General features: G+C 33.8%; 1 protein-coding gene across 1 annotated transcript in view; it reads right to left on the minus strand.

Annotated features, from left to right (window-relative positions):
* Window positions 1–13374, minus strand: part of CCDC73 (coiled-coil domain containing 73) — a 74880-nt gene that overhangs the window by 10697 nt on the left and 50809 nt on the right. Inside the window, exons 10-15 of the mRNA XM_082760753.1 lie at window positions 12693–12821; window positions 12274–12333; window positions 10045–10149; window positions 5392–5502; window positions 3313–3444; window positions 852–884 (exon numbers count right to left, since the gene is read on the minus strand). Of these exons, the coding sequence (XP_082616879.1) occupies window positions 852–884; window positions 3313–3444; window positions 5392–5502; window positions 10045–10149; window positions 12274–12333; window positions 12693–12821 (570 nt within the window). The remainder of the gene's footprint in view (window positions 1–851; window positions 885–3312; window positions 3445–5391; window positions 5503–10044; window positions 10150–12273; window positions 12334–12692; window positions 12822–13374) is intronic.

Consider the following 13374-nt stretch of genomic DNA (forward strand, 5'->3'; position numbering starts at 1 on the left):
CTCCCTCCACACACACACACACACAAAAAAAAAAGAAAAAAAAAAAGAAAAAGGGAAAAGACAAGGCATCATTTATCTGTTCTGTTCTTGACAGCTGAAGGCAGGAGCACATGCTGGCTCAGATAAAAGTAGGTAGCTGTGGGAGGGAGCAGGGGCACTGCTTAGTCCATAAAAGACAAGAGAAGAAGCTGAAGATACTTGGGTGGCTGGAGGTGTTGCAGAAGGAAGGCTGGGATGTGGGAGGGAGTTACAAGAGCTATGTGTTGCATCAGATCTCTGGGGAGGACAAAGTGTATTGTAAAATGTGGGGAGGTGCATAGGCAGTGGTGAAAAATAGGATTATTGCAGTGGTGTGGTAGTAGATGATGTACAATACAAATCTGCAGGAAATGATTTTCTACAGGTCACAGAAACATCCTGACGCTCCCAGCTTTGCTGATTTGGGGAAGGGAGGAGTCATGGCAAATGGAGAGGAACTGAAATCAGATTTCTTTGCCAAATATTCCACCTTCAATTTGTCTGATTTTTGTCCTCTTTTTGGGTAGGGGTGGGGTAAATCCTCTCCCCTGTAAAGACTAACTTGAAATCATAAATAAAAAAAAAAAAAAAAAAAGATTTAATAATCTTTTAATTAGCTGATTCTACTTCTTGGTTACGTGCAGCCTTGGCATCACATTTTAAAGCTTTTATTTTCAAATACAAATACTAGAAACTTACTTTTTCTTTCATAAAAGCCACAGTCCCTTCATACCCTCTTGCTTCTAAGAGCTGTTTCTTTAGACAGAAACAAAAACAACCCCACATAACTTCATTTTGTACAGGTATAGACCTACTGCAATAGAACCTACCCCATTTGTTGGTATGGGCTGAACTGTTGAATGGATCTGAAACAAACCTGAAAAAAACGTTCTTAGAAAGGGACAAAAACTGCATGATTCCTCTCCAGATTTTCTGAAAGGCTGACTACACCTAGTTTCCGTGAACTTCAAACACCTGTTCATCCTTTCAAAAATAACGTGTAAGATGCCTAAACTACAAAGCCTAAATATCGAAACTTCCAAATCTGGATTTTATTTCTCTCCCCCTGTAAGTTAGTAAAATACATCTACACAACATACATCTAACCTAAGACGACCTTTCCCTCAACAACATATTTCATGGTATGAAATTCAAAGCTGTCTCAGAACCAGCTCTCCCAGTATGTATTGCAAGCACAATAATATAAATAGCCTGCTGCTCGGTGTAGTCCTGTTCTATAGTGGTACACAACTGCATTACAAGTTAAATATAACTTTACCATGCTTCACATTTAGTTTAACTAAATTGCAATGCATAAGCCAACATGGGTGTAATTATTCAGGTATGAATTTGTCTCTGAAATGAGGTCTGACTTTGTAGTTTTCTTTAAAAGAAGGTTTTTGCTTAATTCCTGTTCCACAGGTGATTTGTATTAAGTTTACATACATGCTAAATTTCATGCCCCGCAAATAATCACAGGGACTTCAGATGGTACTAGGTGTAAAAACAAATACAGCTTTTATTTTCTTGCAATGCTTGCTTCATCTAAACCATAACCAACACTATCTAAACATAATGACAATGCTGTCCTTTTATGTTATACGAGACACTACCTCATTACTAATACAAAATGAAATAGTACAAACTAGAATGACCAATACAATCTGCTGCATATCCTCTAATTTCTCGACAGTGTTCGACTGTGGATTTTACTCCACCTAACCCGTCAAGCTTTTGAAATCTTACAATCTTACCACACAAAGCGGTATGGCAATTCACTGTAAGATAGGTAAAGATACCTATTTAGATGACACCTCCATTTGTTTTCACCATTTTTAAACACATGCTTCAGGCTTATCGACCTTAAAACACATGGGATTTTCTCAGTAAGCACAAGTACAGTTTCTCATAAATGGCTGACAGCATGCTTTGTTTCTGCATCTTAAAAATATATTTTTTTCTTTGAATTAAAATGAAATACAAGATTTTTCAAAGTTACACAACTCCTCCCCATAATTCTACATTATACCTTGTAGAATTCATACAGCTATTGCATGATGAGTACTTATGTCAAGTCTTATTTCCATTGCATTATTAAGCACACACCAGATGTGTGTATGTTTACGTGTGTATGTATGGATGTGTGCTATAAACATAGCATGCATGTATCGTGAAGAAATTCTTTTGTTCTTCTAAATCCTTTTTTTTTTTTTTTTTTTGGTTGTTTTTTCACTGTCAATTCACAGCCTAGTTCTGAAAAAACATCAATAAGTTTCCACCCAGTGTCTTTCTAACACTAAAAGCAAAAATCAGAGATATTCAGAATGAGTTTTCCCTTCTGTGAAGGATAAACCATTATCTGAATGTAAAAATGAATGGAAAAGAGATATAGTCAATGCTCAACCAAACAACAGATTATACTCAACACAGAAGAAAAGCTTCTTATAACTTATGACTCTATTTTTTTCAGTCATATGAAAGACTGGAATATAAGTTTGCAATCCAGTTCAAGTAGGTAACACATAGCTATAGTGCTAAGCGTTCATCCTTTTGCTCCAAAAGACCATCTTCATGAACCTTATCACTTGCTGACTTCTCATACATGCCCTGAATATAGAACTGAATGTAGACTTGGCTCACGCAGCAACGCAAGCTCAATTTATTTCAAGCTGCACTGCGTAAACCAGCCATCTACCTCCTGCATTCATAACTTGTACAGCTTACTATGCCTTTGATTCTTAAACAGAAGCAGCAAAATAAAGGCTGTTTAGTTTGTTTGAACTAAAATTAAAGGCCTTAGGTTATCTATTTGCTGATAAGGTGAAAATTCTGATCTGTCCCATGTTACGTAGGCTCAAATTTGTTCCTCTGAGTAGAAGTCGATTTGAACTTCCACAATTACAGGGAACTTGCATGCATGTAAAGGGTCAGTGCATCTGCACATAGCATTTGAGAAGCACCTATGTGAAATACATATGTGAAATGTGATTTAGGAAAGATGCATTACATTATTTAAGATAATTGCTATATATCTAATAGAATAATGAACATCCCAAGTTTCTATGGTAAAAGTGCCCTCTAGAAGAAAGGGAAACTTTCTCTGGGTACAGTAAATTTTAATGGGGTCTTGGATCATTGGCTACAAGAGAAATTTCTAGGCTTAAGTAATGTCAAGGGAAGATCAGCGGACATAAGAGCCAGACTAGAAAAACTGCCGTGTCTCTCATTCTCTAAGGTTAATTTATTTATTTTTAGGAAGAAATGCAAAGTACTGCAGCTGTTAGATACACTTACCTGTGGACTTTCCACTTGCTCAGCATACTGGTTTCCCAGAGGAGGAGGATAATCTTCAAGACGTCCTTGAGCCCCCTTAAGGGAATTCAGCTCATTTTTTATAGTGGCTATCTCTCTTCTCATATTTTCCTCCTATAACAAAGCAGAAAACACACATACATAGATCTTTTCTGCATGTTCAAATATGAAAAATGGCATGTTACACCAGTATCAACAACTTAGAAGAATGTATAGATGCTGAGGAATGCACAAAATAAGACAATTTTGAAACTTTTCGTTCACACCAAGATTTTAATCATTATCATCTTATATATATATATATATATATATATATATATATATATATATATATATATATATATATATATATATATATATATATATATATATATATATTAATTATTTGGGCTTTGTTCATTTACTTCAGGTTGTAACTCTCCAAAAGGTAGGATTTGTATTTATAGTTTTTTTTTTCTGCTCAAAGATAAACATGCTAGTAAGTATTCATTCTCTATCTACATTTTCAAGGAACTATAATAAGTAATTTGCGTGGAACTACTTCTGTAAATAGCCTCAAGTGACCAATGCTTCTTCAGTGAGTATGTAACAATCACATTTTTCTACTTAGAACAAGAAGTATGGTCAAATAGACAGTCTGTAAAGGAAAAAAAAAAAAAAAAAAAGGCAACTTTACAGAAATACCTTCATTTCATTAGCAAATATTTTCAGAAGAGCGTGTAATGTTAATGTTATCCATCATGATGCTAGGCTTTATGAAATTAAAAGTCCAAATTTCTAGTTAGTCACAGTAAAAAGATTTGGGGTGTGGAGGTATCTTCTAAAGAGAAGATAGAAACTTTTCTGAGAAATAAACAGGGCCAATTTCCATGTCTATACAAGAACCTAGGGTATAAGCCTCTGTGAGAAATTAGTAAGATGGAATCTTTTCTCCTCAGAGCAGCGAGCATCAGAACAGTGCAGGTATTTTGTAGTCTCAAGCCCATAGTCATGTCCATAGTGGTTGCGCTCAAAGAGTTAGGACAACAGGCCTAAGATTTCCCCACAGCCTCGCTGATACAATCAGTCCACCAGTTTCAAATCCCTTCTGGCAATAGATGCCAAGTATGTAGAAGACAAAAGAGGCTATTAAACACATGCTGATAGAATCTAATTTCCACACACAAAGCAGACCGTGTCTTATTGAAGAAGTATTACTCACTTGTGCACGTACATTTATTATTGCACACCATTTTTACAGCTAAAATACCTCATTCTTAAATAGTTAGCAATTACTGAAGTATTTAAAAATAATGAAAGCATAGAAAAGATGCCAAATGTTGAAGACAAACTATTGTTTAGGTGTATGCAGAGGTGAATTCACTGAGAAAATATACAGGGTTTTACCTTTTTTAAATCTCCTTTCACTCCACAGTACTTGTTAAATAATTCCTTTCAAATGAGGACCCCCCGCTTCAATGCAAGCCTTCAGCATCTCTACCCGATTCAGTTGGAGATTGCTTTTTGCCCACCCTCCAAGTCTCTGGGCATACAGTCCTTCAGAATTACCTTCAGTATGTGCCACTTTAATCAACCTATGTTGTTGTTTTTTGTTTGTTTTCCTTCCTTTCCTCACCAGAGGGTATAACAGTTTACCACCAATAGTTTTTTTCAGGGTACAAGAGTGTACCTAGAATACCAGCCTAGAAGTGCTGGTATTCTCTGAATGAACTGTGTATAAAATTATTCTGAAAAATATACAAAATTCAATCCATGTAAGTTAAAAAGTTATAACAGCTTCTGTGTCTAGGTAATTGTGTAATTCTGGAATATTTTTAATTCAGGACAACTAATACCCTGGGACTCTTGCTTTATAGAACTTCCCTGAGCTTTCATAGCACAGAAAGCACCATTTCTCCTAAATATTAATTTCTAGATGAGTCTGCATTATTAGAAAAGGAATTGGTTGTTTTTATTGTAGTATTTCTACAATATTTTCTTGGCTTTTAGGAATTACCTGAAATGCTTGATGGCTACTTCAAAAATCTTTTAATACTATAACATTTAATTTAATAAACCTACATCTTTTTTCCAAGTTCTCAGTGCTTTCTCATGCTCATTCTGAAGATTAAGGAACTTTTCTTCATTTTCCTTTGCCTTCTCCCTTTGCAGCTCATTATCTCTTTCAAGGGTCTGCAATAAAATTAATTATCCAAAAAATAATCAATACCACATTAATGAATTTTGATGTGTTTTATGTTGCTTGGACCTTTGCTTCTAACATGCTGAAAGTGCCATACAGATCAGTGATAATGTGCTATCTCAACAATAATTTTCATAAATTAACAGAAAGGTGCTTATAGTTTAGCTAACAGGAAACAGGGGGAGGTTATGAAAAAAGAAATGGCTATAAAAGGGTATAAAAACACTTGCCATTATTCAGTTTCACTGCATAAGTTTTAATGTGCTGAAAAAGTAATATAAAGTCCAGAGATGAGAAATGTGAAATGTAGCACAATCTAGACCTTAAAGAAAGTACTTAGGGAAAAAACTACTCTATAGCCAAAGACAATATTTTTCTGATCACTTTTTCTTCCTAATTTGTTTATTAACCTAGCCTACAAATGGTGTAAGCTTCAAACTCTAAAACAGCTATATAATAAACACTTCATGTTCCAATATCTGATTATCCTTTAATTTATATTACGTCACTGAAACAGAATAAGTGTGTGTTAAAATAACAGTAATATAAAGTTTTTATACCATCTTAATTGTACTCACGATATTTTTTGTTTAAATGTTTCAGCTTTACTGTGCCAAATTAAAGCACTTGTGTAAATCAACAGTAACTTCTGACACACCTCAGGTATTGTTGGAATTTTTATCCTACTACACTTTTATAGCAAACAATATGAAAGATAAAGGACTTACTGCATCCATTACCTACTATTTAGATGACGCATATATTTGATAATGTAAACATTACTGTATGTAGCTATATGACCAGCTATATATTTATGACTCTGCTGAGCTTTTTTGAAAGTCTACATGAAAAATGTTAAGATATGAGGGCATTACTCTAAAGCAATTTCTTTTTACTTAACCTTTCAACTGAAAGTGGGTCTACTTCTTGATTCACTTGCCAACCATTTAAAAATGCTTATTTGAATTAATCTATTCTATTAATATAAACATATTTTACAGGTATAACACTAGGAAAATGCAGACTACCTTGCATTTTTATACACAAGGAAAAAGACGTTCATAATAATGTAATGAATTTTCTCCAACAGATTATGTAATTAAAAGGGTGAGACAATTCAACAATACATTGTCTGTATAATTGCACACAGATGTAGCACCTTTCATACAGTTCTACAAACCAGGAGTCTAAGATCTCCTTTCTTTGATGAACCTCCTCTACTTCTCTAAATAAAGGATTCTTTAATCCTTCGAGATAAATGTGGCTCAAATTCAACCTCCTCTGAGGTGGAATGCAATGGTTCTTCACAGCATAGTTCTTACAACAAAACAAGTAGTAAATTAAAGTACCTGACTGAAAAAAAAGAAGAGTTGCTGCCTCACCTAAACTTTCCTTGAAAATCTCCACTCCCAAAGCAAACCTTAGCTTTGCCCGTTTAACATAAGAACTCACTAAGATACCTACCCAATATTGGGCCCTCTCAGTTAACCCTATCCTACTGAAACATTTTTGAAGTAACAATAGTTTCAAAATAAACTGTCCAAAGTACTTTCTTATAATCATCACAGACGTAATTAGAAGCAGTATGGACATCAGAATAACACCTGTAGGTGTAGGGTTAACATTAACTAACTGTAAACACTTAAAATCCTGAAGACCCTTAGTAGAATATCAACAGATAAAATGCATCTTCCGAAAATAAACATAGCATCCTCATCATCTCTATAATACAGTGTTGTTACAGCACTGAAGTTTGAAATTTATGGAGACAGGTGTGCAGTACAAAATAAAGCCAAATCCATTATAAACACATCAATCAATCAATATAATAAGAATATTCTTGCTTTGGAGACCAAGAAGGGGAAATTTCCTGATTTGGAGGGATACCGAGTGAAAGTATTCAGTAGTGAGAATGCTAAGTAATCCTGAAAAAATGAGATGTCGGAATGACTGGTGGATGGATCCTTACTGCACATACATATTGCCCCAGCACTTCTGCAAAGCCGAACTTGCCTATGCCAAAGTCAGCAAGATCATCTTAGTTAAATCCGCACTGGGTTTACATGTGACTTGTGGAATTAGTGGAACTGAAATTTACGTATGTATTAGTCCTGTGATTCAAGAACATGTATCATCAAAAGACCTTCACACCACCCCTTCCTAGACAAGCTCTGCTTTCTGTTCGGTTGCAAACAAGACTAACAGAAGCAAGCCCATCCCTAGTAGGTACATTTCCTTTGATAATACGTTACACAAATAGATAGAACACAGTTGTCTCTGTGTTGAGATAGTTTGCAGTGTAAGCTTTCTTCTTCCATTTGATCAAATAATCTATTATTTAGATAGGAAGAAATATCAGTTGCCTATTTATTCCAGACTATATAAAGAAGAAATCTTGGGAGTAGCTGATGAATAGAATAATATATGTTAAAGACAATTGCATAGAAGAGAATACCCGAATTCGTTGCATTCTCATATATACTGTCACTAAGAAACTTTAGCTTGCTTTTCTGCACTATTAGATACTCTTGTATCCTAGCACTGTGTATCCACAGATAAATGAGAAAGGCCAATATGACCTTACTTGAATGTTATTTTGCAAGTATTCAGTCATCTCAAGCCCAAAAACTAAGTAGAATTATTTTTGTGAGTAAAAGAAAAAAATATTTCCATAGTACTGTACAATGACTCCAAGATTCATAAATGTGACAGGAATGTAGGATAGAGCATAGGAATAAAATGTGATCTGCACAACCTACTCATCATATTAAGATTCTAGAATCAGTAAAAACAAAAGCAATAGTTCTCAAATCAACAGTAAAGTGGGTAGAGCATTCAAATAGTAAGCTCCTTATAAATAAGTTCCATTTCTTGCTTTAAAAATGACAAGGCAAAATAAGCAGCTAACATCCTGGTAATTGTCTCAAACGGTCAGCAAAACCAGCAGCTGTAAAAAGCAACAATATTTTATGGTGACCATTTAAATAGAGACAGATATTTTTTTGACAAATCAAAATAATTGCCAAAGTTCATCTGGAAAGAACCAGAACACACAAGATTCACTTGAGATTCCTCAAGGGCCCCCCTATTATGAAAATCATCATTGGTAAGGTTACAAACCAGTTATCTCAAGCCTCTGCTTTTCTTTGCAAATTCATTTTAATCAACTTACAATAAAATGCACAGTACCTTCTCACTAACAAAAAAAAAGTGTCATATGAATAGCAACTAACCCAGATATTTCACTGTTTCTGCTGATAAGCCAACATGTAAACAACAGTTTACTAAAAAGCTTGCTACTTTTAACAGTTCCTTGCCTGTAGAATTGCCTCAATTGATCGTGGTCAAAAGTTTAAAGTGTGCCAAGAAACTAACCTAATACTAACATTTCAGTAACCTTAAACTGTGCCTTGTCACGTTTAAACCTTTTAGTAAAGCAAATTATATGAAAAATGAATTGGAGAATGCTGAAGATTCATGATGAACTAGTGGAACTATTCTCCAGGCCGAGAAACATCTCTTCTTGGCTCTAGAGCAGTCAGATCAAATAATTTGAAGTCATGAAAAGCCAACACTCTGGACTAAATGCAGGAACCTAGACTCATCTATAAATTTACTTGTTCAGTCAAAATGCAAAGTTCACATACTTATATTGTGGCAGAAGGCAAACTGCTTACACCTATAAAAAGACAAGTTTAAGACTTATGTGAAGCAAATTAATTTCCATTTAGCATTAGAAGCATTTACTTAGAAACAAAAGTATATATGCACATAGAAAGCTTAATTTGAAACTGAGATGCTAGTTCAAAACCTTTGCCTTAAAGGCGAAGCAAAGAATAGAATAGTTGCAATTGTATAAATTATAATAAATACAGTGGATAATTATTAATCATCCCATTAATAGTTGTAGCTGAACTCTGCATGGAATATCTGAAGAGAAAAGATAATGACCTTAATCTTCAGTGCCAGTCTGACTGGTAGTATAATTTAAAATCTAAGCTGTTAATTTTCTTTATTTTATTTACAATCTCAAAGAAGAACACTGCAATCCCATGACTACTTACCACCCTTCGCATAAATATGACAGACAACACAGTAAAAAATGACTAGGGAATATTCTTGGTTAGGCTCTTTGCTCTAACAAAATTGAGGACAAGCAATGGCTCTGAAGTCCTGAAATTTGAAGTACTTTTCGGGAACAAGAAATTTATACCTATATACAAACGAATTAAAAGAATCAAGTCATAAAATCATTTGATTTCAAAATACTTGAAAGCAACCATAGAAACATTCTGCTTTTACCCTCCAGAAACAGTTGATTGGAGTGGCAACCATGATTTACTTTAGGGGGAGAACTCAAAGAGGGAAACCATAAGACTGCATTTCAAGGTTCATGCTGACAGTTAAGGAGCTGAGGGAGCAATGGAAGTGAGGTCAAAAGTTCTGAAAAGCACACAGATGTCTTTAACAGCCCTAGACTTAAAAAATACATAACAGATAGTAGCAGCTTGTCTAATCAAGAAAAATCTGACCTGATATTCTTCTTTCAGTGCATTTAATTCACTTTCCATTCTAATATTCGTTTGGGTTATTCGCTGAAGCAGCTCCTGCACACATTGTAGAGAGCTGAGAATTTCCTTGTTAATACAAACAAATCAGGATATATTGAATTACATTTTGTTTCTGAAGTTTAAACATTAGTTAATTTATGTCTGACATTCAACATTTATTTTTTTTTTCTGTCAGTGGTATACAAAATAATGTATGTTAGAATGTATTTCCTATTACAACCAACATCAACATTTGGGAAGGGCTTGTAGGAAGAACCAGACCTCCTCTAGGCTATTTCAGTCTTTTTCCTGGGAGACTATAATAGACTATTCTTTATCAGAGATTTTTTCTTATAATTAAAATGAACAATTCACTGATATTTTTAAAATAATTCAGTGCAAATCAGAACAATGTGCATCAAATCTTACCCCTCTGTGGGTTCAATTAATCTAGCAGAATAATTTTATGGTACCATATTACAGTTCTGGAAAATAATGGAAAATCCAGAGAAATTATGAAAGACATGTAATCACTAGCATTAATGGATCACCATTACGTGACGTTATTCTGAATCTCAAATTAAATCCTAATAGATTGGAACTAACACACATTAGCTTTGCACCATATAATGCCATGATGCATATGCATCAAATTTTGCTGTCACAATCTGATTTTTTGACATACCTTCATCAATTGTTTTATAATGGGTAACCTTTTTAGAATTAACAACTAATCTGATACTTTTTTTTTTTTTCTTCCCCTTTTGGGAAACTTCAGGGCCAAATTCTCAGCTTCATATTCATTGGCCTCAGCGATTCCAACAAGACTCTTCTGGTCATTATAACACGGGGTTCTTTGTCTGTCTGTAACCCATTAAGCATTCACTACTCTGAAGGAATAATAATCTCAGTTTAAATTCCATGTGAGATGATACTACATGAACTTTGCACTGAGTTGTACTAATGAACACTACAGTCTTGACATGCAATTAACACTTTCTTTCAGTGTTCAGACTAAACCAAAGAATCATTACAAGTAATGTGTCATGGTTCTGTTATTTCTGTTACAAACATGGACTTGCAATTATTCCTTCTGTATTTTAAATCTAGATGTCAAAAGTGAAAGACTAGCATGTTAATTCATTGCGGTAACTTAATTTCAAATGGACTAAGTTGGTCAAATGCAAAGTTGGGGTATTAAAATTTCAGCTGTCCTGCAGGAAAAGATCTTTTTTTTTTTTTTTTAGAAGGACACTGTTCATGACAAAAACCTTTGAGTTAAACAAAACGGATATGACTAAATGACTATAGACAATATTGCTACTTCAAGAAGAGTAAATTGTAAGAAAACAGCCATCCAATGAGTTAAGGTGGTGTAGATTTACAACCCATTGGTGCTACCATTCACTACACTGCAGATGACAACATGGATGGAATGGAGACAGTTAAAGTCATTAAGACCGAGTACATCTCTTGTTGTTTTCTATGCTTATTGTCAAGTATTTTTAAAAAAGTGAATTCAAAATGCAAACAAACTTTTAAAAATTGTAAGAGTACTGCTGGATTATCCTTTAACGAGTGCTCAGTGAGTATACAAGCAAGCTACTGCTTTTGTCCTTGCCTCAGAACAAGGTTAAAATTTCTCCAACGTGTTCACTTAATGAGCAGCAGAATGAGAATTCTGTAACTGTATAAGAAAAAAAAAAAAAAAACTTTTTACGTTTAATATTTGCAAACCAGTACATTATGATATTATTACAGGAAACACAATTTTTGTGCCACGTGTTTGTTACTTGACTCCATGTATCTGTCTTGAATAACAGGATTTGCTCAGGAACAGAGCAAATAACTAAGTTTGAGAAAGAAGATAATCCTATCATCATCTATGTAAGGTGTGGCACAGTAGCAAGAATATCATGCTTATTTGGACTAAACAGATAGATAACTTATTTTAATGGGTATACCAAATTTCTCCAATCTGAACTCAAAGACAGAAGACCTGGAACAAGGTGTCAAAGAACATATTTCATTTTGCTAATTCATCTTCTCAAATTGAGGAGTAAAACCCCATTTGTGTTATTAATGAAATACTTCAGAAAAGTGAACAAGTGAATTTATTTTTTTAATAGCTTAGTGAGATCGTTTAAGAATCTTAAATACATAGCACCTCTATTCTTAATTTTGAATAACAATGTTATATTAACAACTCACCAGCTTTTCTCCTTTAATTTGAGTGTTTTCTTCTCTAACTTTTTTACTAATTGCTTCCTCCTTCAAAAAATGAAAAAAGGAACATGAAGCACTATAAAAGGCATTTAAAATTACTGTATATATATATATATATTAATATTGTATTAATAGGGTATTGTGAATCATCATGACGCTATTTTAAAAACTGTATTATATTGCAATGTCTAAATTTTTATTTATTTATAAATTTGTATTTCTATTCAGTGTATTTACTTCCCTAGGAAAGGTAGTTCTGGAAATAATTTTGGTACACAGTATATGCAGGTAGTAGAAAGGAATCACTGAGATGTATGCGTCACAGAGATCCTTGCCATGATGTTTTATAAATGAAGAACAGAACACATTAACCAAAAAATTAATTTGTTTAAACTCCAAAATACCATTCTGAGTTTTTGTTGCAGTTCTTGAAACTGTTTTTCCTTTGCTGCAAGATTGATGTTTTCTTCTCCCACCCTGTACTGAGATGTGACCTTGGACCTTATCAAGTCTGTAGTTACTTTCTTCAGTTCCTTAACACAGGAAACACGTATAAATAGTTCATCCAGTATAGGCATTGCAATTCAAAACAAAGACAAATCTTTTAAACTATCCTAAGTCATGCCCTACTTTTAAATAATGTATGGAAACAGAAGAATAAATTAAATTGAGGAACCAAAATTTCTAAGACTGACTTCCTAAACTTTGAACTTGTCAAATGTGGCTGAAAGTTTATTTTCATATGTAAAATGTTATTGTGCTAATAATATTACTGTTTGAGGCATTTCTGATACTTCCATATTTTGATACTTTCTCTTCCTAGAAGTACATTAGAAGTGAGCATTAAGCTGATATTGGTAAAGCTTCTTACACTGAAATATACAATAGGAATAAAGTACCTATTATAACTACTATGTTCCTGAGAATCAGGAGGGGGAAAAAAAAAAAGAACAGTGACTATCTGGTAAAAACAGGAACTGGCTATAAATTTGGAGGATCTTTGCTTTTCCTGAAACATTAATTACTTAATCTCAGGAGAATGCTAAATTAATTTTATATTAGAAACTTCTACAACATGATTTTCCA

Source organism: Aythya marila, assembly GCF_965140915.1.
Source record: "Aythya marila genome assembly, chromosome: 5".
Taxonomy (NCBI): domain Eukaryota; kingdom Metazoa; phylum Chordata; class Aves; order Anseriformes; family Anatidae; genus Aythya; species Aythya marila.